Here is a 19,642-nt window from a genome sequence, read left to right as displayed (position 1 = left end):
GAAGTCAGGCTCTCGGTGCAGCCGAGGTGACCCGCGTCCCACACACCCGGGCCCTGGAAGTACCCTCCCTTCTCTGCAGAGGTGGCACTGGGTTTGAACCTGGGCCTAGGGAGCATGGTGTTTTCTAGCAAACAGAAAGCATCACAACAGGTGAGATGGAGATATTGGGAAGACCCGGCCCCTGCTCCCCCATCGCACCTTCTTCCCTTGGGAGCAGGGCTCGGCGTCTCCATCTGCCGGCCCTGTCTGCCAAGCCATCCTGGAAACAGAGGCCCCGACGGTCAATCCACGTGAGAGGCTGGGCAGGGCCTCACTGGGTCCAGCCGGGAGAGCACGGAGCGGGGCCATGGAGGACAGGTAACAGAAGAGCAGGACCTCCGGAGGTCACAGCACCATGTCCACCGGCTCTTGGTTTCTTTCACATACTTCCACTGAGTGCTTCTTCGAGGCCCGGCCCCACCTTAACACGTGGTCTGCACTTCCAGCTGATGCTTACTCAGTACTGCCCTGATTCCGAGCCATGCTCCCCACCCACCCCTCCCCACCCTCCCCCCTCCTCCACCCAGCCCTCCCCCTCCATACACATCCCCTGGAAGTCCCTCCCCTCATCCCAGCTCCAACATTACTGCAGGTGAGAATTCTCTGAACCCTTTTCCCCAGACCCAATTCAGGACTCCCGTTTGGACAATGTCAGCGGGTTGTTATGAATTCATCTGAGTGGATATTTATTAGGTACCTCTTCAGTGGTCACATAAGAGGCCTTTTCATTTGTACTAACATCAGTGCTGGTTTTCACTTTTCTGAAAGAATAACTTCTTGCTACAGTGCAGATACATTCATCATCTCTCTTTTTTTCTTCTTCACTTCCTAATGCTTGAAGGCTTTTAAAGGAGGAAACGTACTCTGACTCATAACACTTGCTTCAATATTCTTTATGTCGGCGGTGGGCATCTCTAGAGCCCCATTCTACATGAGTCCTGGGCTCTCTGAGAGGAGAGCTGTGGGGGTCCCCTGCCAGTGCCCTGGGAGCTGCTCCGCTCCCAGGAGCTCTCTGACCATCCTTACAAAGATCTTCCAGAAGAGTGCTCAAGCAAGCAGTAGAGAGCATGTGGCGCTACGAGGTTATTATTTCTTAAGGCACTTCTTCAGTCTCCTGAGTCCTCCAAAGGCCACTTAGAGAACTCGCGAGCACATGCAGGTTGTTCTAGTGCCTTCAGATGGAAAACTCCTGTGGAGGACATCTGGGTTGGGCTGTGGTTTCTTGGCCCCCTTCTTCTTCCCCTCCTTCCTTCTGGCCTTGTCTTAGGATGGTGATGGTGAGGATGGTGATGGCATGCACCATCAGGACTCAGCTAGTCCAGGGATCTCAGCACGAGAAACCACTGATATTCAGCGTATACACGTGAAGAAGGAGCCAAGCAGATGCTGTGTGGCGCGGGGTGAAATGGACTGACAGCAGTAGGGGCTCAGTATGTTTGCAGAAACAAATGATGGACAGGGAATGCACTCAAAATGAGTTTCTTTTCATACGTGACCACTAACCACCATCTAGTGGCAGGAGAGGGCAATTTCAGCACCAGCTTTCTGGAAGGAAATCTACAGCGGGCACAGGTGTCAAGCACCAAGGGTCAGGGCGCCCTGCGTCTCCCTGGTGTCAGGGTTTGGAGAAGCCTGCAATGCGCAGGATATTTCTGGATATAAACGTGGCCACACAGAACACAGAGGCCACGAGCGACAGGCGGTGCGGGCTGGTCAGCTGAGCAGCCTGGTGGCTTCCATCACAGAAAGGAGCCGGGTGGTCAGCCGAGCCCCCCAGGGGGCTGCTGAGCTCCCCGTGCCCAGGGCTGAGTGCAGGACTGCGCATCACACAGCAGAGCGGTGCCTGGTTTCCTCAGCAGATCTGGGGGCAATCAGGAGAAAGTTCTAGTAAATTGAGAGGCGTGAGGAAGGGAACGCTGAGAGGAACGGCAGAATAAAACAGCACCGACGTGAAACACAGAAAGACAGTTACAGCCAAATTATACTACATTATATATCATAATAATATATATAATTTGTATATATAATAATAATAAACAACACACGATAAGCTAACTCAAAGGCTTAGTGCCATCTCAGAACCTGAACCCCTGCTTTCACTGTATTTGATGTTGGTATAATTTGTGAAGGGGAAGGAAAAAACAAATCATTTAACTAGGGATACAGGTGGACCCATTGCAACAATGACATGTACAAGTCATTGTGTTGAAAAACGAACTTTACAACTTTGGCTGGGGTGAGGGGGGGAGTTAACAGGGAGGGGGGAATGGGAAGGGGAAACAAAGGAGGAGGCAACAATGCTTGATAAGAAATGTACTCATTACCTAATTGTAACCCCTCTGTACAGTATTTTCACAATACAATGAAGAAGAAGAAGAAGAAGAAGAAGAAGAAGAAGAAGAAGAAGAAGAAGAAGAAGAGGAAGAGGAAGAGGAAGAGGAAGAGGAAGAGGAAGAGGAAGAGGAAGAAGAAGAAGAAGAAGAAGAAGAAGAAGAAGAAGAAGAAGAAGAAGAAGAAGAAGAAGAAGAAGAAGAAGAAGAAGAAGAAGAAGAAGAAGAAGAAGAAGAAGAAGCTGAACACCACTATGTAAATTGCAGGGAACCTTCCAACCACCAAGTGCTGTAACTCCGACTTGAGGCAAATCCCAAGCACAGAGCTAACCAACCGCGTGGCTATGAGATGCATGGCTTTAGGACATGTCCTGGGATACACATATTCCCAGGGGCCCACCTCCCAGAGCAGATACTCACCAGCTAGTTGGTCGCCAACTGTGGCAATTCGAAGGGGCAAGGGCCCCGTCCCACTGCTTTCGGGGCAGGTTGCTGGGGTCACAGCGGGACATCTAAGAAGGACATACAGACATCAGGTGAAGGATGGAGACAAACACTGACCATGCGCTGTAACTGCTGAGTGATGTGTGTGTGTGTGTGTGTGTGTGTGTGTGTGTGTGTGTGTGTGTGTGTGTGTGTGTGTGTGTGTGTGTGTCAGACCTTACATGAAGCCAGACACACACCTTTCTGGTCCTCCCATAGAGAGGGACACAGAATGCCAGTCTGGTGTTCTGACATGGCCCACCTCCCATGTGGGCTGGCCACCCCTCACCCCTTCCCCTCACAGGGTGCTGTGCCAGCCCACCGGCCACCCCAATGCCCTGGGGCAGGCCAAGGGTGCGTGGTGATGGTGCTGCCCTTGGCACACAGCAGCGGGATGCAGACAGCAGCAGGATGCGCACAGCAGCAAGATGCGGACAGCATCCCAGACCCTGGTGCTCTGTGTGCTGCTCCTGACTTCAGCTCTTCTGCATTGAGAAGTTAGCAATGCCCCCCTGGGATAATGCGGAGCCCAGGATGCTAACCAGAGCCCAGCACTCCCAGTGCTGAAGCGGCCTCTGAAAATGACTTGCACCTGTTGTTCACTCATTCTCTCTCTGGGTCAAGACCCGGAGCCGTCAGCTGACCTGGATGGAGACCATCACTGAGCAAAACACACCTTTGATGGACTCAGGTCCTGATGAGTCCGTCTGGCCTGTGCCAAGTGTGCCAGCCCCCCACCACTCTAGTGTCTGCCTCTGGCTTTCCTCTTCTTCCAGACACATGCACATGCATGCATGCACACACACACAGGCACGCGCACACATACACATGCACACACAAGTGAGCACGCACGCCACTTAATGCCTCCCAGTAAACACACTGTTTCTCCTGGTGCTGACTGGTGGACAAGATGTGTCTTTGCAAAAGCCTCACTCTCAGTGGACGCCACGCAGGAATCACTGGCCGCTGCCAGTCCTGTCTGATGTAACGACGCAAATACATCTTGAATGTACCAGGTCCCAGAAACCCATGCCTCATGGTCCAGCTGAGGTTGAACATCAGCGGCAGGTTTTTATTTTTTGCTGTTACTAGGATTTGAATTCGGAGCCTTGTGCTAGGCTGACGTGATACAGCAGAGCCATACCTCTAGCCCTCCTGCCCACTGCCATTTTGATCTAGTCTTCCTCCAGACGCTCTGCCTGTGCTCTCTTACCCACCTAATTTTAGGCTGTCACCAGTGGGATCACAGGTACATGCCACCATTCCCACTTTGCTCTTGGGACACAGTCTCCTTTGCCCAGTCTGGCTTGGATTTGTCATTGTCCCAATCCCAGCCTCCCCTGTAGCCTAGGATGAGAGGTGTGTGCCACACCACCCAGCTATGCATGCAAGACCGCCCGGGGCTGGTCTTGAACAGTGATCATGTTCTCAATAAGACTACAGACATGAGACATCAGAGCCGTACTATAAGTTTTGTTTTTATTCCACCTAATCATTCCGTCCATTTGATCAAATCCTTCTTGAGTTTCAGGTGGGTTGCCCTGGTTCTGTGGACACGTGGACATGTGGACCTCAGGCCTCTCCCCAAGTAGACTCCACTTCCTCACACCCACTGTGGCCCTCACACTTCCTGGGTCTCCCCACACCCCCAGCATGGACCCAGATTGTACTTCCCTTCCTGCATCTTACCAGGCCAGCCCGGCACAGCGCTGCTACACAGCAGGCAGTGTGCAGGGCAGATGGAAAACACAACTCCCTGCACACGTGCCACAACTTTAGAGCCTGAAATCTTTTGAGCGCATGAGTTGCATGTGTCTCTGGCTCTACGCAAGGGCTTTAATAATGGTAGTTCCCGGAGCGGCTGGAGGCTCTGCCCCTTCCCAGGGTGTGTGTCCTGCTGGGGTGGAGGCTGGCACGTGGCTACATTGCTGGGATGCCCAGGGGACACGCACAACCCTGCCCTGCACCCACGGGTGTGCCCCGGACGCTCACCTGATGTCTGTATGTCCTTCTTAAATGTCCTGCTGTGACCCCAGCAACCCGCCCCAAAGGCAGCGGGACGGGGCCCTTGCCCCTTACAAGTTGCCACCGTTGGTGGCCAACTAGCTGGTGAGCGTCTGCTCTGGCATGCTGTGCCCGCTGACCTGAGGGCGCGGGCGGCAGTCCCCCTTCCCCCCGCCCCCGGTCTTCCTCGGCTGCGGGACCACAGCGGGCTCACCACGGCCTCTGTCCACACGCCTCTCGCTTGAGAGCCGAAGGAAGCTCAACCCACGCCGTGGTGACAGGGACGGGATGCGGGGAGGTGACAGTCATGAGTGCAGGCCCTCAGGGTGAGCGTGCCCTCAGCCAGGCCACGGGCCTGGTCCCCCGCCCTGCCAGGGTGCTGAGGCTCCCCGAGTCTGCACCCGGGACTTCTCAGTGTCCACCCGCCCTGCCAGGGTGCTGAGGCTCCCCGAGTCTGCACCCGGGACTTCTCAGTGTCCACAACAGTCTGTGTTTGCTGCTCGGCACAGTGCAGTAGAGGCACGTCGCTCTATCAGCCAGAGCCAAGCCTGCTCACGTCACCGTCTCTGTCCCTCTGTGTCTCCTGCCATCGTAGGATCCACTGTCTGGGCGGCCGCTCGCTCTGTCTCAAAGCCACTGGTGGCCCACCCTGGGCGAGGGTGGGGGCAGACAGGCACACCCAGGGCACACTGCTGGTCACTTAGTTAGACTTTTGACTACTGTCACCTTTCTACAATGGTAACATGAAGCACACGGAGAGGAAAGCATGTGCCACTGGTTTTATTGCTGTTTCCAAAGGGGAAAACGTGGACCATCACAGCTGCTTCCAATTCAATGTGTTGTGCAGTTGTACAGGGGTGAACATGTGTGCACACACGTGTATATGTACACCTGTGTGCATGCTAATGGGTGTGTGAGGGGTGTGCATGCCTGTGTGCAAGGTCCTGCATCCAAACTGCAGACACCAGTCTTCCACTGAATTCCCACCGGCCCCCGGGGCTGCTGGCCGCTCACACAGCCGGCCCGGCCCGGCCCAGCCCGGCGTCGCATGTACAACAGAGCTGCTGTCTAGCAGGAAGGCCCCTCAGGGAACAGTCTCTGCGCGGTGAACACCCGGGCTGCATGGTGTCTACCCGCAATGTGAACACATGAGCACCGGTGCCCAGCACCTGTCACCTGTAGGGAACTCGGTGAGGTGACCACGCGGGAGGTGGGCATGGCTGGTTGTCACACCCACGAGCTGTCAGTCACCTTGCAGGGATTTGTCCTTGTGTCCAGCCCTTCTCCTAAGATCCAGCTAATAATAATTTGGGAGGGAGGCCCTGTCCTGCAGTCAGCACAGTCGAGAGGCCTCTCAGGAAACCCCCCGCCTCACCACGGCACTTCGCCCCGAGCACCCTGGGCAGCCCAGGCCCAGCCGTCCAGCCGCCACCAGCCTGCTCCCCGGAGCCCTGCTTAAGTACTCACCCTTCAGAGACAGACACACCCTTCCACTTCACCCTACAGAGCGAGGGCCGGCCCACACCTCAGCGGGGCCTGCCCAGGTGTCTCTTTGGTGTGTCCTCCAGTGTGCTAGCACACTATGTCCTGGGAGGGGGAAATGTACATCCTAGAGTCAACATGGATGTGACCATGTGACGTGTTTTTCAACAAATGAGCTGGTGAACGCACACGGAGACTGTGCTTACATATGGAGTATTAACGTTTTTGTTTGTGTCCAGCCAACAAAGCAAACAGCTGGATTTAGACAGGGTGTCATGTGGCCCAAGCCCCCTTCTGGGATGGGGGAAAAATGTCTTACAACTCTCAAGAACTCCAAGATTTGTTTTTATTTATTTCAAATTCCAATAGAATGATTATGCTTTATCTAAATACTTTTTTATCACAACTGAAACATTGAATTATTTTTTTTCAGAAATAGAGTTAAATACATCAATCTAGTTACAAATTCTAATATAAAGAGTACAAAATATAATGTTATAAATTGTATTTTTTTAAAAAGAAATACAAATTCTATGGTTGTTTGCATTTTACTGCCTCAGAGTACCACTTGGCGAAGCTAACGAAGACGTTTCCCTAGGTGGCCACGGTCCAGCGTGCCCCAGGCGGGCAGGGAGCCCCACGCGGGCCGCACCCCACCCGCAGCACCCCTGCGGGGCCCCGGGCCCATCATTTCTGGGGTTTCACGGTTTTGTGGCTGCTCAGTAAATAAAACACTCTGGAGTCAGAAGTTACCGACCTCACAGCCCTGAACAGACGCGGCGCGCCTCCCCTCAGACACAGTGCACATGGGCAGGGTTGGAGCCTCGTGTTCTCGGGGAGGGGAGCTGCTCACGTCTCTGCCGAGGGTCCGGGGTGCCCGCAGTGCTGCCTGCCGCACTCCCCGCGCAGCACCTGCTGGCCCTGGAGCTCCATGGCTCTCCCGAGGACGCTGGGAAGGAGCCCTATCCATGTCCTAGGCGTGTGAGGCTGTCACCCCGCGGGCCTGTGGCTTAGCAGTCGGTCCCGCTCCCAGACAGGTGCACCTCGGGATGGATCTCCACGGCTGCGACAGACAGAGCCAATATCCCTTCACCGCGCGACATGCCCCCAGTGGCCTCCCACTGCAATTCCCTGGAGCACCTTGCTTTCAGAGACCAGTGTCCTTCTTGACTTACAAAATAAATAATATTGGGGAAACCTCTTAAAGCCTTCAATCCTTCTCAGAACAACAGAAAGAAAAAAGAAGAGAGAGTCCACTTGGCTTGAAAAACAATCTGCCTGGTGTTGACAGGGTGAACTTTGACCCAGCTGCGGTCAGCCTGACACTGGCCAGGCCCCGGCTTCAGACCAGACAGACAGCGCCTGCCACTCGGGAAAGACGGTCGAGACGTTCGTTCTCCAAATTAAGGACTACGAGTGATTAACCTGAAAGATCCGTAGAAGCTATCTATGTGTTATTTGAAATGAAGCGTGAGGAGAAGCGGGGGGGAGGGGACCGAGGGAGGGGGCCAGGCACGGGAGGCAGCAAGCAGCAAGCAGGCAGGGCGGAGGGGGGTGGGACACAAGGGCTGCTGCTGCGCATCCAACCCTGCCCTTCACTGTCTGCGTGACATTACACGCAACACTGGGGAACTCCTGGTAGGGTCAGGAGGAGACGACAGACTGGCAGAGGTAGTAGAATGTCAGGAACAGTCAAGAATCCACGGAAATGACCATTGGGCGGGGGAGCACATCTACACACACAGGCTAAATAAATAAGAAAACACAAGTCAACTTAAATACAATGGGGGAACTGACCTAAGTGAATAAACAAGCCAGTCCAATACTGAGGGTGGGTGGAAGAAAGGAGCCGCGCATCCAGGCTGCACGTGCCGGCCAGGCGGCCCTGTTAACTACGGGCAAGGCGCATCTCTGCGCTCCGCGTGGCCCGTCCCAGAAAGCTGCTGTCCTCCGGCTGCGCTCCCACGCACCAGGCTCCAAGCCGGCCGCCGGCCGCGGGGACCCCAGCGCACCCCTCTCTCCAGACGGACTGAGAAGAGAGATTCGTGGGGAGCAAGGACACTTTCAGCTCTAAATGCCAAGTGCCGTTTGGACACAGTAAAAATGTAGACGACACCTTGGTGTCACTTTGGGTACAGAATTTCTTTTAATAAACTAAGACACAGAGAAGACAGACAGGGCCGCGTCCAGAGCCTCTGTACATTCCTAACGGTCACCATTTACGTTCAGCCAAGAAAACAAAAGCCAGACGATGCAGGAATGAGCACTTGGGGCAGCTAGCGAAATGATCAAACACAAATCAACACAAACACACTCACTTCACTGCTCAGTGGCCGAGGACTGTGTCTCTTTCTCGCTCAAAGTAACTTCACAGAGGGCCCCCGTGGTGGCACGGGCCCCTGAGCACGCCAACACGGTGGACCAGCCTCGTACATACCCGGTGTAAGAATAGCCAGAGGAAAGAAGTAAAAAAAATAATACATGTATAATAGAATATAAGCTAGCCAGTTACATTGCATTGTTTGCAAGTGTCACAAAGCCACCTGAACTGTCAAGTAATTTAAACTCAGTAACAAGTAGAATCCAGAACCAAACATCAACTAACAATAACAATAATAACAATAATAATAATAATATAATAATAATAATAATCCAACGTATCATTAGAACAGGAAAACCACACTTCAGGGTGTGTGTGTGTGTGTGTGTGTGTGTGTGTGTGTGTGTGTGTGTGTGTGTGTGTGTGTGTGTGTGTTTAAACAAGTCTTTGTATCAGAAGCCATTTTCTACAAAACTGCAGTAATCCATTACTGTATTAGGTAAACTGTCCCTCTCACCAGTATTAAAGGTTAGGATAATTTCTGTACATGTAAAATTATTGCTTTTTTTGAAAAATATATTTAGCATGCTCATCTTAATCCATTTCCTGCCTTTACAAAATTTCACAATTAAAAAAAAACCCTAGTAAAGCTTTTGCAAAAAATTTCACAGAACATTTTCTTTCAAGGCAGCAGTAACTTCTGATAATGCATAAAATCATATGTGCAAAAATCTGAAACTCTCAGAATATTCCCATCACACGTAGCGTCACGGTAACAGGAAAAGAAAATATCTAGATCTGTGGAATACGATTCAATCTGCGTACACTGCATGGTGTAGTAAGGTCTTACGGGCTTTCACCCCCCACTTTAAAAAACAGAACAAAACAAAACCAAACCCTTGCATCTGCATTCCTATGGAAGAGGTATATAAAGCCGTCCCCACCTCGGCCTGGCTGTCTGTGGACAGCACCAGGCTCAAGGAGGAAAAGACGCGTATTTGCTGGGGTGGTGCAGGGGAGGTGGGGAGGGAACAGAGAGTACCAGAGCTCCGAGGCCCCGCGTGATCTGGGCACCCCAGCCCTGCTCGGGGCTCCTCTGCATTTCTACATCAGGCCCAAATCGAGAGGATTCAGTGGCTAATTGGTAGAGACCTGCAGTCTTTCTTTGTGAGCAGTTTACAGAATGTAGCCCTGTTACACAAAGGTCCTGAGAATAAAGAAAGAAGCCTGCTCTTCCAGTGTCCAACCAGCTCCTTCCCGAAGCAGATCCCACGCGTGCCCACGTCCACGCCTCCCTTGCCGCAGTCAGCAGGGATGGCGGCATGGGCAGAGCGGGCGCGCAGGAGGGCCCGCGGCCCGAGGCTCGTGCAGTCACACCTCCGAACCAGTCCAGCTCGTCGGGACCCCGCCAGCCTGGTCTCCACAGCACCCCAACACCGCCGCCTTCCTTTCCTCTGTTTGCTATTCTCGACACGCACTACGACACGGAGAGCACCGCAGTAGTACTAACGCTCCGTCCACCTCGGTCCCACGTCCCACGTCCTGCTCACATCGCCTCGGTCCTCAGAGCCCCGGCTCTGCTGACAACGTCGGCTTCTCCCCTCCGTGCAAGGCCCATGAGTCTCTCTATTCCAGTGTCTCCAACTTGTCTTGACGAATACGGACGCCTCGAGCTCCCGCCCGGCCGGCCAGCACCACTCGTGTTGGGGGGAGGGGGCACAGCCACGGTGGGTGAGCACGCACATGCGTGGGGGGAGTCACAGGGTTCCGGGCATTGCATCGTTGCTGTGGCTCACAGCTGGCGAGGAGGGGCTGGCGGCTCTGGGCGGGGGTGTCCGGGCTGGAGACGCGGCTCTTCCTCCTGGAGGCATGGTGCTCAGGGCAGCATGGCCGCAGGGATCCCCACGGGGCACTGGCTTGCGGGTGGCACGCCTCTAGGTGTGAGCTCTGTCAGCACAGTCCCTGGGCTGGCACGGCCTGTCCCCTGCGAGAGAAAGGAGACAAGAGAAGCTCAGTACTGCCGTGCGGTTCCCGTGCACGGTGTGCACGGTGTGCTCGGTGTGCACGGTGTGCTCGGTGTGCACGGTGTGCACGGCACCCGGGAACCCTGCCCCCAGCGGCATGGGGTGAGTTCCACCCCCCACAGCCCACCCCCAAAGGATCGGCGGGCCTCCGATAGCTCTTCAATCTGTGTCGGCAGGACAGGGAAGGGCAGGATGGACAAAGCATGGCGCTCCAACACAGGGCAGACGCACAGGGGGGCCGGCAGTTCTACACGAGGCTGAACCAGGGCCCCACAAACATCCAGGCGCAGCGCTGGCCTCACACAGGTCTGCCAAAACTCCGGAGGGCCATCAATAACTGCCACGGCGGGAAACAATCAAAGAATAAAACGATAATACTGGGCATGCGTAGGAGCCAGCACTGAGTTCTCCGATGACAGGCAGCTCACTGTTTGAACAATGGCGTTTACCATCTGAATCCAAAACCAACACGGCAAGATTAATCTTAGTTAACAGTGTTAACCTTGAGCTCCAGTCCTGATCCGCAAGCTTCAGCTCTCAGAATATCCTAGCCTCCGGCTCTGCCTTTGGGAACCGTGAAAATGGGGGGCATCATGAACCAAGCGCTTGAGTTGCTCATTTCAGACCATGGTTTAGGGCTGGCCCTGTACCCACGCCACCTTCCCACATGCATCCTGCAGAGGCAGGAAGAGAGGAGGCAAACGCTGAGGCTGGTGGGTCAGCAGTGCACTTGAGACATGGCCGGCACCACATGAGACCATGTGGGAGAATGCGCTCTGCAGCCCTGCACCTCCTGCCATCGGCTCTGCACGGGGGCACGCGTGGGCTCTGCACGGGGACACGCGTGGGCTCTGCACGGGGACACGCGTGGGCTCTGCACGGGGGCACGCGTGGGCCCTGCACGGGGGCACGCGTGGGCCCTGCACGGGGACACGCGTGGGCCCTGCACGGGGACACGCGTGGGCCCTGCACGGGGACACGCGTGGGCCCTGCACGGGGACACGCGTGGGCTCTGCACGGGGGCACGCGTGGGCTCTGCACGGGGACACGTGTGGGCGTGGGCTCTGCACGGGGACACGCATGGGCTCTGCACGGGGACATGCGTGGGCTCTGCACGGGGGCACGCGTGAGCCCCGCACAGGGACACGCGTGGGCCCCGCACGGGGACACGCGTGGGCTCTGCACAGGGGCACGCGTGAGCCCCGCACAGGGACACACGTGAGCCCCGCACAGGGACACACGTGAGGACAGGGACACGAGGACAGGGACACATGGGACAGGGACCCACGGGAGCCCTGTGCAGGGACACGCGTGAGGACAGGGACACATGGGACAGGGACCCACGGGAGCCCCGCACAGGGACACACGTGAGGACAGGGACACATGGGACAGGGACCCACGGGAGCCCTGCGCAGGGACACAGGTGGGGACAGGGACACATGGGACAGGGACCCACGGGAGCCCTGCGCAGGGACACAGGTGGGGACAGGTCTCCGGGTGCTGCAGAGGCAGCAGCACTAGCACAGCTCCTGGGACTCGGTCTCCACAGCTTCCAGGAAAAATGTCTCCACAATCACTGAGAGAAGAAACAGGCTTTGGATTTCCTTTGCGTGTGTCAGGGAAGCACACGTGCCCAGTAACTGTCACCTCAGAGACAGGCACAAACATGGGCTGTGGATATGAACATGTGCACTGCATCCACACCTGGAGTGGTGTGTGCGTGAGCACATGTGCCATACATAAACATGGTGTCATGTGTGGACATGGTGCTGCGTGTGCGAACATGTCACACATGGCCACAGGTGCCCTGTACGTGACAGGGGTGTCACCTGTGTGAATATGGTGCTGGGGGCATTGTGTCGTGTGCATGAACACAGGTGTTGTGTGCACCTAGATTCTGTGTGGACAGCAGCACGCACACACACACACACACACACACACACACACACACACACACACACACACACACACACACACACACACACACACACACACACACACACACACACACAGGCATCCACTGCATCCACTGGCAGCCTCATCTTTTGACCAGAACACAGAGGCTTGCACAGGGCGGACTGGCCCAAGCATGCGGCCGTCACAGAGGCACAGAAGAGGGCTTCTCTCTTAAAACCGATGGTATTTTTTTAAACTCCAGGACTCAGAAAGTTTTACAAACATTTATTTCCGAAGTGCAGAGTCAAGACAATCTAATGGTTCATGAGATTACTCAGTTACGTCCATAAATCCAGATATACAGATCCTTGCTTTTACAACTCAGTCATCACTGAGATCCTTATTGTATTATCCAATAGACACTGTAGCCCTTACAGAGTTTTAAGAAATGAATGAAACAAGGAAGGAAAGAGCCCCAGAAAAACTCAAACCACAGGGACTGCTTACTTGTACTATTCTGAGTTGTGTTTTCTTCCTACAAGGAAAACAGTGGTCAGAAAATGAGAAGTATAAGCTTCTAGAAAATCTGCATTTTCCTCTCCAGAGCTGGACACATGAGCACCTCAGTGATACTCAAAGTGAAGTAGCGGGCACCAGTGATTCACGCCTGCCACCCCAGCTACTCAGGGGGCTGAGATCTGAGGATCACAGTTCTAAGCCAGCCCAGGGAGGAAAATCTGTGATTCTTATCTCCAAGCAACCACCAGGTAACTAGAAGTGGAGCTGTGGCTCAAAGTGGTAGAATGCTAAGCCTTAAGCAAAAAACCCCAGGGACAGAGCCCAGGCCCTGATTTCTAGCCCTATGGCTTGACATGGGTGGATAACTAACTGGAGCAGCTTTAGGTGTTCTATTTGTGCCCTTCCTCAAAGGCAGGGAGAAGCTTACACAGTCTCAGATGTATGGCAATGACATGCACACCAACCAGAGACAATGCCCCAGGTAGGAGGAATCCCTGGTCATCAAGAAAGTCCGTCTCAAGAAGAACACTCTGTCGGGCCTGTGGGGACCGGAGCCGCAGCCCTGACCTTTGCCCCGTAGCCTGCAGGGCAGTGGCTTCGAGGACCATGGTGCTGGTTTGGGGCAAGCACCAGTTACATTTACCACACAGCTAGCACATTATACTTAAGAGAAAATGGACATAGCCTAAGACACTTGTTTGGTTTTATGAATAAAAAAGCTTCAGCAACTGAGAGCATCTGATCTGTAATGCTTGGAGCCTACAAGATGAGATTATACCTATATTTAATGTACCTACATATAAAATAGATTATACCTGTAGTGAATGTCCCTATAAGATAAATTATTCCTATATTTAAGTGTGCCTACATATAAAAGATTATACCTATATTTAATGTACCTATATAAAAATAGATTATATGGATATTTAATGTACCTACATATAAAATAGATTATACCAATACTTAAATGTACCTACATATAAAAGATTATACCTATATTTAATGTACCTACATGGAAAGATTATACCTATATTTAATGTACCTACATATAAAATAGATTATACCTATACATATAAAATTGATGATATCTATATTTCATGTATATATATATATAGATTATACCTATATTTAAACGTACCTACACAGTTCTCAATCTTATAACAGCATCCCTTGCTAAAATTGAGACAAAGTAGGTTGCCATTTTGTTTTTGCATTTCCTGTTATTTTGATTAATGGAATTATTTCTCCAGCTTAACTACTTTAAAATAACATTGAGAATAATAGGGAATAACTATTAATCATAGTCTTTAAATTGGGGCAAAGAATCCAAACAAATCAGAATAGCAGCATTTTTATTCCAGTAGTCAGTCTGGAGTCTTGACCCTATGCCTGGAAGTGCAGGGGTGGGGAGGAAGGAATTCTGGGGGTTTCAGAACTTACTTTAGTAGTAAAATAATGAGCACATTTTCTCTCTGCAGCACTGCATACTGCTCCCAGCGTCTGCCTCCACACCACAGGCCTGTGGTGCACATACTGCTTTCAAAACATGATAAAAACCAACAATTTCGGGAACCAAAACATGTCTTCACTCCTGTACCCATGTGAGCGCGCAGGTTCTCACGGCATGCGTCTGAGGACCTGGGACAGAGTCCTGTGGTCAGGGCTGCCTTCAACCCAGCCCCAGCGTGCGGGGGTGAGAGGATGTCCCGGGCTGGCGTGGCGAGAGCCCTGCAGCCCGGGACTACGCACTAGCCCCGTGCAGAGCATGCACCACCATGGCCTCTGCACACTCAGAGGGCTTCCAGCTCTTTCCTTCCAGACTGTGTAAACACATGAGATGTGCAGACACACCGTGACCACGCTCTCCCTCCAATAGCACGGTCCCCACCACCACCTGCAGAGAGCGGGCCAGCCTGATGCATCAGGAGATAGGTCCAGAACACAGGACAGCTTGGTGGCCTGGGTTTCTGAAATCCTTGGGATCATGTGAAGGTTTGCACAGGCACATGCAGAAAAGACCTAGCAACGCCATTTCCTCCATCCTCAGAGGCACTGGGGTACGGACAGGCACCCTGATTCCGAGCTGGGTGAGTTAAATCACTGCACTACAGCTCCCTCCACAGCACGCCCCATGACCCGACGGAGGGGATCTGGAGCGTGGAGAGCCCTCGAGACGCCTCAGACACGCCTTCGGAGGAAGATGCAACCCTGAATGTGGCTGAGTCAGGGCTGGGCTGTGTTTGCCCCGGGCACTGTCAACCAAGAACGGCATCTCGAACAAACTGTGGGTAAAGCACAGGTCAATCATCTCTCTCACCCTCCCAAACTAAACAACAGGACCCACCGTGCCTGCCTGGACGACATCCTGTGATGAGCAGAAGCCTGCGTGTCAGTGCGGCCGGTGTCCACGTGGCCGGCTCCCAGACTCCTCTCACAGCGGGGCCTCACCACCATCCCAAGAGACCACCCTCGCTCACCTGTGGGAGGCGGAGCGGGGGCGAACGCCTCTGCCCCAGAACCCCATCTCCTCGCTCATGCCCCTCGCATTCCTCAGAGCACGGCCTGCACACGGGGAGCACCATGACCTGGGAGGACTCACCCAGGACCTCGTGCATCCACCCCAGACCACATCCACCCAGACCACATCCACCCAGACCCACATCCACCCAGACCTGCCTCTGCCGCCAGTCCTGGGAGGACTCACCCAGGACCTCGTGCATCCACCCTAGACCCGCTTCTGCTGCCAGAGCTGGCTGCTCAGAGCCAGCTCACATCGCCACGCCCCTCCCTCCAGACTACCGGACCCCTCCCCCCAGCCAGAGCCCCGAGTCAGCCCACCCTTTCCCAGCCCTCACGTCCACAGTCACATCCTCCACTCCATCCGCCCCCTTCTCCTCCAGCCTCTGAGCAGGGGGTTCCCTGTCTCTCCCATGGATCGCCCTAAGTGCCCTCAGAGGGCAGCTCGGCCACCGCCTGGAGCCCCCACACTGGACTGCCGGTAACCCTGCGCCTACAGCCCTGCCCTCAAAGGAGGGAGCTTTCTAGATCCTGGTGCAAGAGCCCATGTTTGTGACCCCAATAGACCTCTGTCCCACACTGTCCCCTCGTCCAGCCTCACCAGCCGCCACCTGTCACTACAGCTCCTTCCCCATCCTGACCTCGCTCCCTGGCCCCAGTCAGCATGAGGTCATGAGTGTGCAAGCCCTCGTGGTATGAAGTCACGTGTGTGCAAGCCCTCATGGTATGAATTCACACGTGTGCAAGCCTTCGTGGTATGAAATCACACATGTGCAAGCCCTCATGGTATGAAGTCACGAGTGTACAAGCCCTCATGGTATGAAGTCACACGTGTGCAAGCCCTAGTGGTATGAAGTCGCGAGTGTGCAAGCCCTCGTGGTAGGAAGTCACACATATGCAAGCCTTCGTGGTATGAAGTCACGCGTGTGCAAGCCCTCGTGGTATGAAGTCACAAGTGTACAAGCCCTCGTGGTATGAAGTCACACGTGTGCAAGCCCTCGTGGTATGAAGTCGCGAGTATGCAAGCCCTCTTGGTATGAACTCACGCGTGTGCAAGCCCCCATGGTATGAAGTCATGCGTGTGCAAGCCCCCATGGTATGAAGTCACGCGTGTGCAAGCCCTCTTGGGATGAACTCACACGTGTGCAAACCTTCATGGTATGAAGTCACACGTGTGCAAGCCCCCATGGTATGAAGTCACGCGTGTGCAAGCCCTCTTGGTATGAACTCACGCGTGTGCAAGCCCCCATGGTATGAAGTCATGCGTGTGCAAGCCCCCATGGTATGAAGTCACGCGTGTGCAAGCCCTCTTGGGATGAACTCACACGTGTGCAAACCTTCATGGTATGAAGTCACACGTGTGCAAGCCTTCGTGGTATGAAGTCACACGTGTGCAAGCCCTCATGGTACGAAGCACATGCCACTGGCTAAACCACCCACACACCCAGGATGACAGGACCACCCCAATTCCGCCCGGGCCCGGTACCCAGGACCCCAGTCCCAGCCAGGCCTGGTACACAGGACAACAGGACCATCCAGGACCATCCCAGGCCCCCCAGGCCCAGCACACAGGCAGTGCCCCATACAACTCGTGATGAGGGAATATGCGGGGAGCCGGGGCGAACGCCATTACAAGGCGCCGCCCACTTCCTTGCAGCTTTGAGGTAAACAACTCCATATTAGGCAGTGCTTGGCGGGACGGTGGGTCCTGGGCTTTGCGCATGCGCGAGCCACGTAGAGTCCCCAGCCAATCCCGTGGCACCTGGTGACGGTGAAAGGCAGACAACCAATGATAGAACGACACGTGTCCCTATTCCCTATATAAGTGGCCATGTTTTGTGTGCGCGCTCTCTCGCGCTCAAGCTCTCCTACAAACAAGAAGCTCTCCAATAAAGTGTGATCTGAGAAGACTCCTGGTGTGGTGGTCGTTCTTCCTCGCTGGCCGAGAAGGTGTTGGCCCCAAGTGGTGCCGAAACCCGGGACCCACGCGAGAGGCCGAACAGGAGCCAGAACTCAACACACGGAGAGGGGACGTCGGTAAGTATCCCCCGGTATGCTGTTTACTGTAGATTACTGGTTGCTTGCGTTGCTTGTGGTTTGTCTTTCTGGTGGTTCTGCGTTGTGGGGATGACCACAAAGAGGGGGTCTCAAGGAGACCCCTATACCCTTCTTTGAAGGCAAACCGGTTCTCAGCCCTACATGTGGAAGGGCAGGACCAAGAACGCAGTGATCCTGTGAGTGACTCAGAGGAAGAAATGTTAGAGGAGGAGGGAGAGCAGCTCGATCCAGCTGATAATGAAGACTTAGAAGAGGCTGCGGCTGAGTATGAGGCAGACAGATATGGGGGGTGGCGTCCCCAAACAATAAGAGTACCGCAGCAGCCAGAAAGGAGGAAAGGAGCTGGCCCTCACCCGTCGGCCCCCCCGCCGCCGTACCCGCCGGCGGGGCGGAGTCACTTTATAAAAGGAAGCACCTGGTCGCGGCTGGCGGCCGCCTTTCCAGTTTTTGAAAATCCAATTACTAATGAAAGAAATTTTGAGCCGGTTTCCTACTCCCAGCTTAAGGATTTAGTTGAGGCAGTCCGGACTTATGGAGTGACGGCTAATTATACCACTGCCCTGCTCCGAAGACTGACCGTCAATGCTATGACGCCCACGGACTGGTTTGAGGTAGCCCGTACCTGTCTTAATCATGGGCAGTTCCTCGATTTCCGGTCTATTGTTCAAGACAAGGCTCAAGCCCAATACAGACAAAATGTCCGTGACGGGCACCCGGACTGGACCGTAGATATGCTTCTCGGGCAGGGACCCTATGCTGTAGATCAAACAGGATATCCCTTTGAAGTGTATCGACAAGTGAATACTCTTTTTTACAAATCCTGGCGAGCCCTCCCAAACAAGGGAGAGACGGCTGGCAATCTGACAAAAATCACTCAGGCCCCTAATGAGCCATTTTCTGATTTTGTTGCCCGCATGCTAGAGACAGCCGAGCGGGTGTTAGGAAATCTGGAAACAGCCATGCCATTTGTACAACAAATCATTTTTGAACAAAGCACCAAGGAATGTCAGAGGGCAATTACCCCAGTAAGAACCCAAAGCCTAGAAGCTTGGTTAAGAGCCTGCAGAGAAGTGGGTGGCCCCCTGACCAATGCGGGGCTGGCGGCTGCTGTCTTGTCAGCTGCCAGGGCCGCAAAAGATAATAAAGGAAAAGGATGTTTTCGGTGTGGCCAGTTGGGACATTTTAAACGGCAGTGCCCACAAAATGGTGGTCCTGCGTGAAACATGCCCAGGCCGCCAAGGACTCCAGGAGTGTGTCCTTGTTGTAAAAAGGGGAAACATTGGGCCAACGAATGCAGGTCAGTTAGAGACATCAATGGACATCCTATCCCCCAAATTATTCCAAACACTGATTCAAAACAAGAGCCAAAAAATGGGGAAAAGGGCCCTCGTCCCCAGGGCCCGAAAATTTACGGGGCATTTCAGACTCCGGCTCCCGGACAGCACCCACAACAACCCCCCAGCCAAAAAGAGCAACCTCAGGCTCCGCAGGGTTGGACCTCTGTGCCAACTCCGGACGGGTATTAACACAGCAGATGGGAGTCCAGATTGTGGAGACAGACATGACAGGACCCCTAGATGAAGGCACTGTAGGAATAGTTTTAGGACGCTCCTCCTCCACAATGAGAGGATTAATAATTTTCCCGGGAGTGATTGACCCTGACTATACGGGGACTATCAAGGTCCTCTGCCATGTCCCCCATGGAGTGGTGTCCATTTCTCCCGGGGATAGAATCGCACAGCTCCTGCTTTTGCCTTCTCTTCATGGCAACTTCCCTGCTAAGGAGATAAAGAGAGGAGATAAAGGGCTAGGCTCCACTGGAGTCGACCTTACATGCCTGTCCATAACTTTAGACCAAAGACCCATGCTAACTCTCCAAGTGGAAGGGAGAAGATTTGAGGGACTGGTGGATACAGGGGCAGATAGAAGCATCATCCAAAGAGGGGAGTGGCCAAAGCAATGGCCAACTC

The 19,642-nt window shown here is 53.9% G+C and overlaps 1 protein-coding gene across 1 annotated transcript in view; it reads right to left on the bottom strand.

Annotated features, from left to right (window-relative positions):
- Positions 1 to 6,670: 6,670 nt before the first annotated feature.
- Positions 6,671 to 19,642, bottom strand: part of Znf516 (zinc finger protein 516) — a 99,806-nt gene continuing 86,834 nt past the window's right edge. Inside the window, exon 4 of the mRNA XM_070028941.1 lies at positions 6,671 to 10,642. Within this exon, the coding sequence (XP_069885042.1) occupies positions 10,593 to 10,642 (50 nt within the window). The 3' untranslated portion in view covers positions 6,671 to 10,592. The remainder of the gene's footprint in view (positions 10,643 to 19,642) is intronic.

Source organism: Dipodomys merriami, unplaced genomic scaffold, assembly GCF_024711535.1.
Source record: "Dipodomys merriami isolate MVZ:Mamm:240054 unplaced genomic scaffold, mDipMer1.0.p SCAF_2, whole genome shotgun sequence".
NCBI lineage: Eukaryota > Metazoa > Chordata > Mammalia > Rodentia > Heteromyidae > Dipodomys > Dipodomys merriami.
This window is presented reverse-complemented; position numbering and strand designations above follow the sequence as displayed.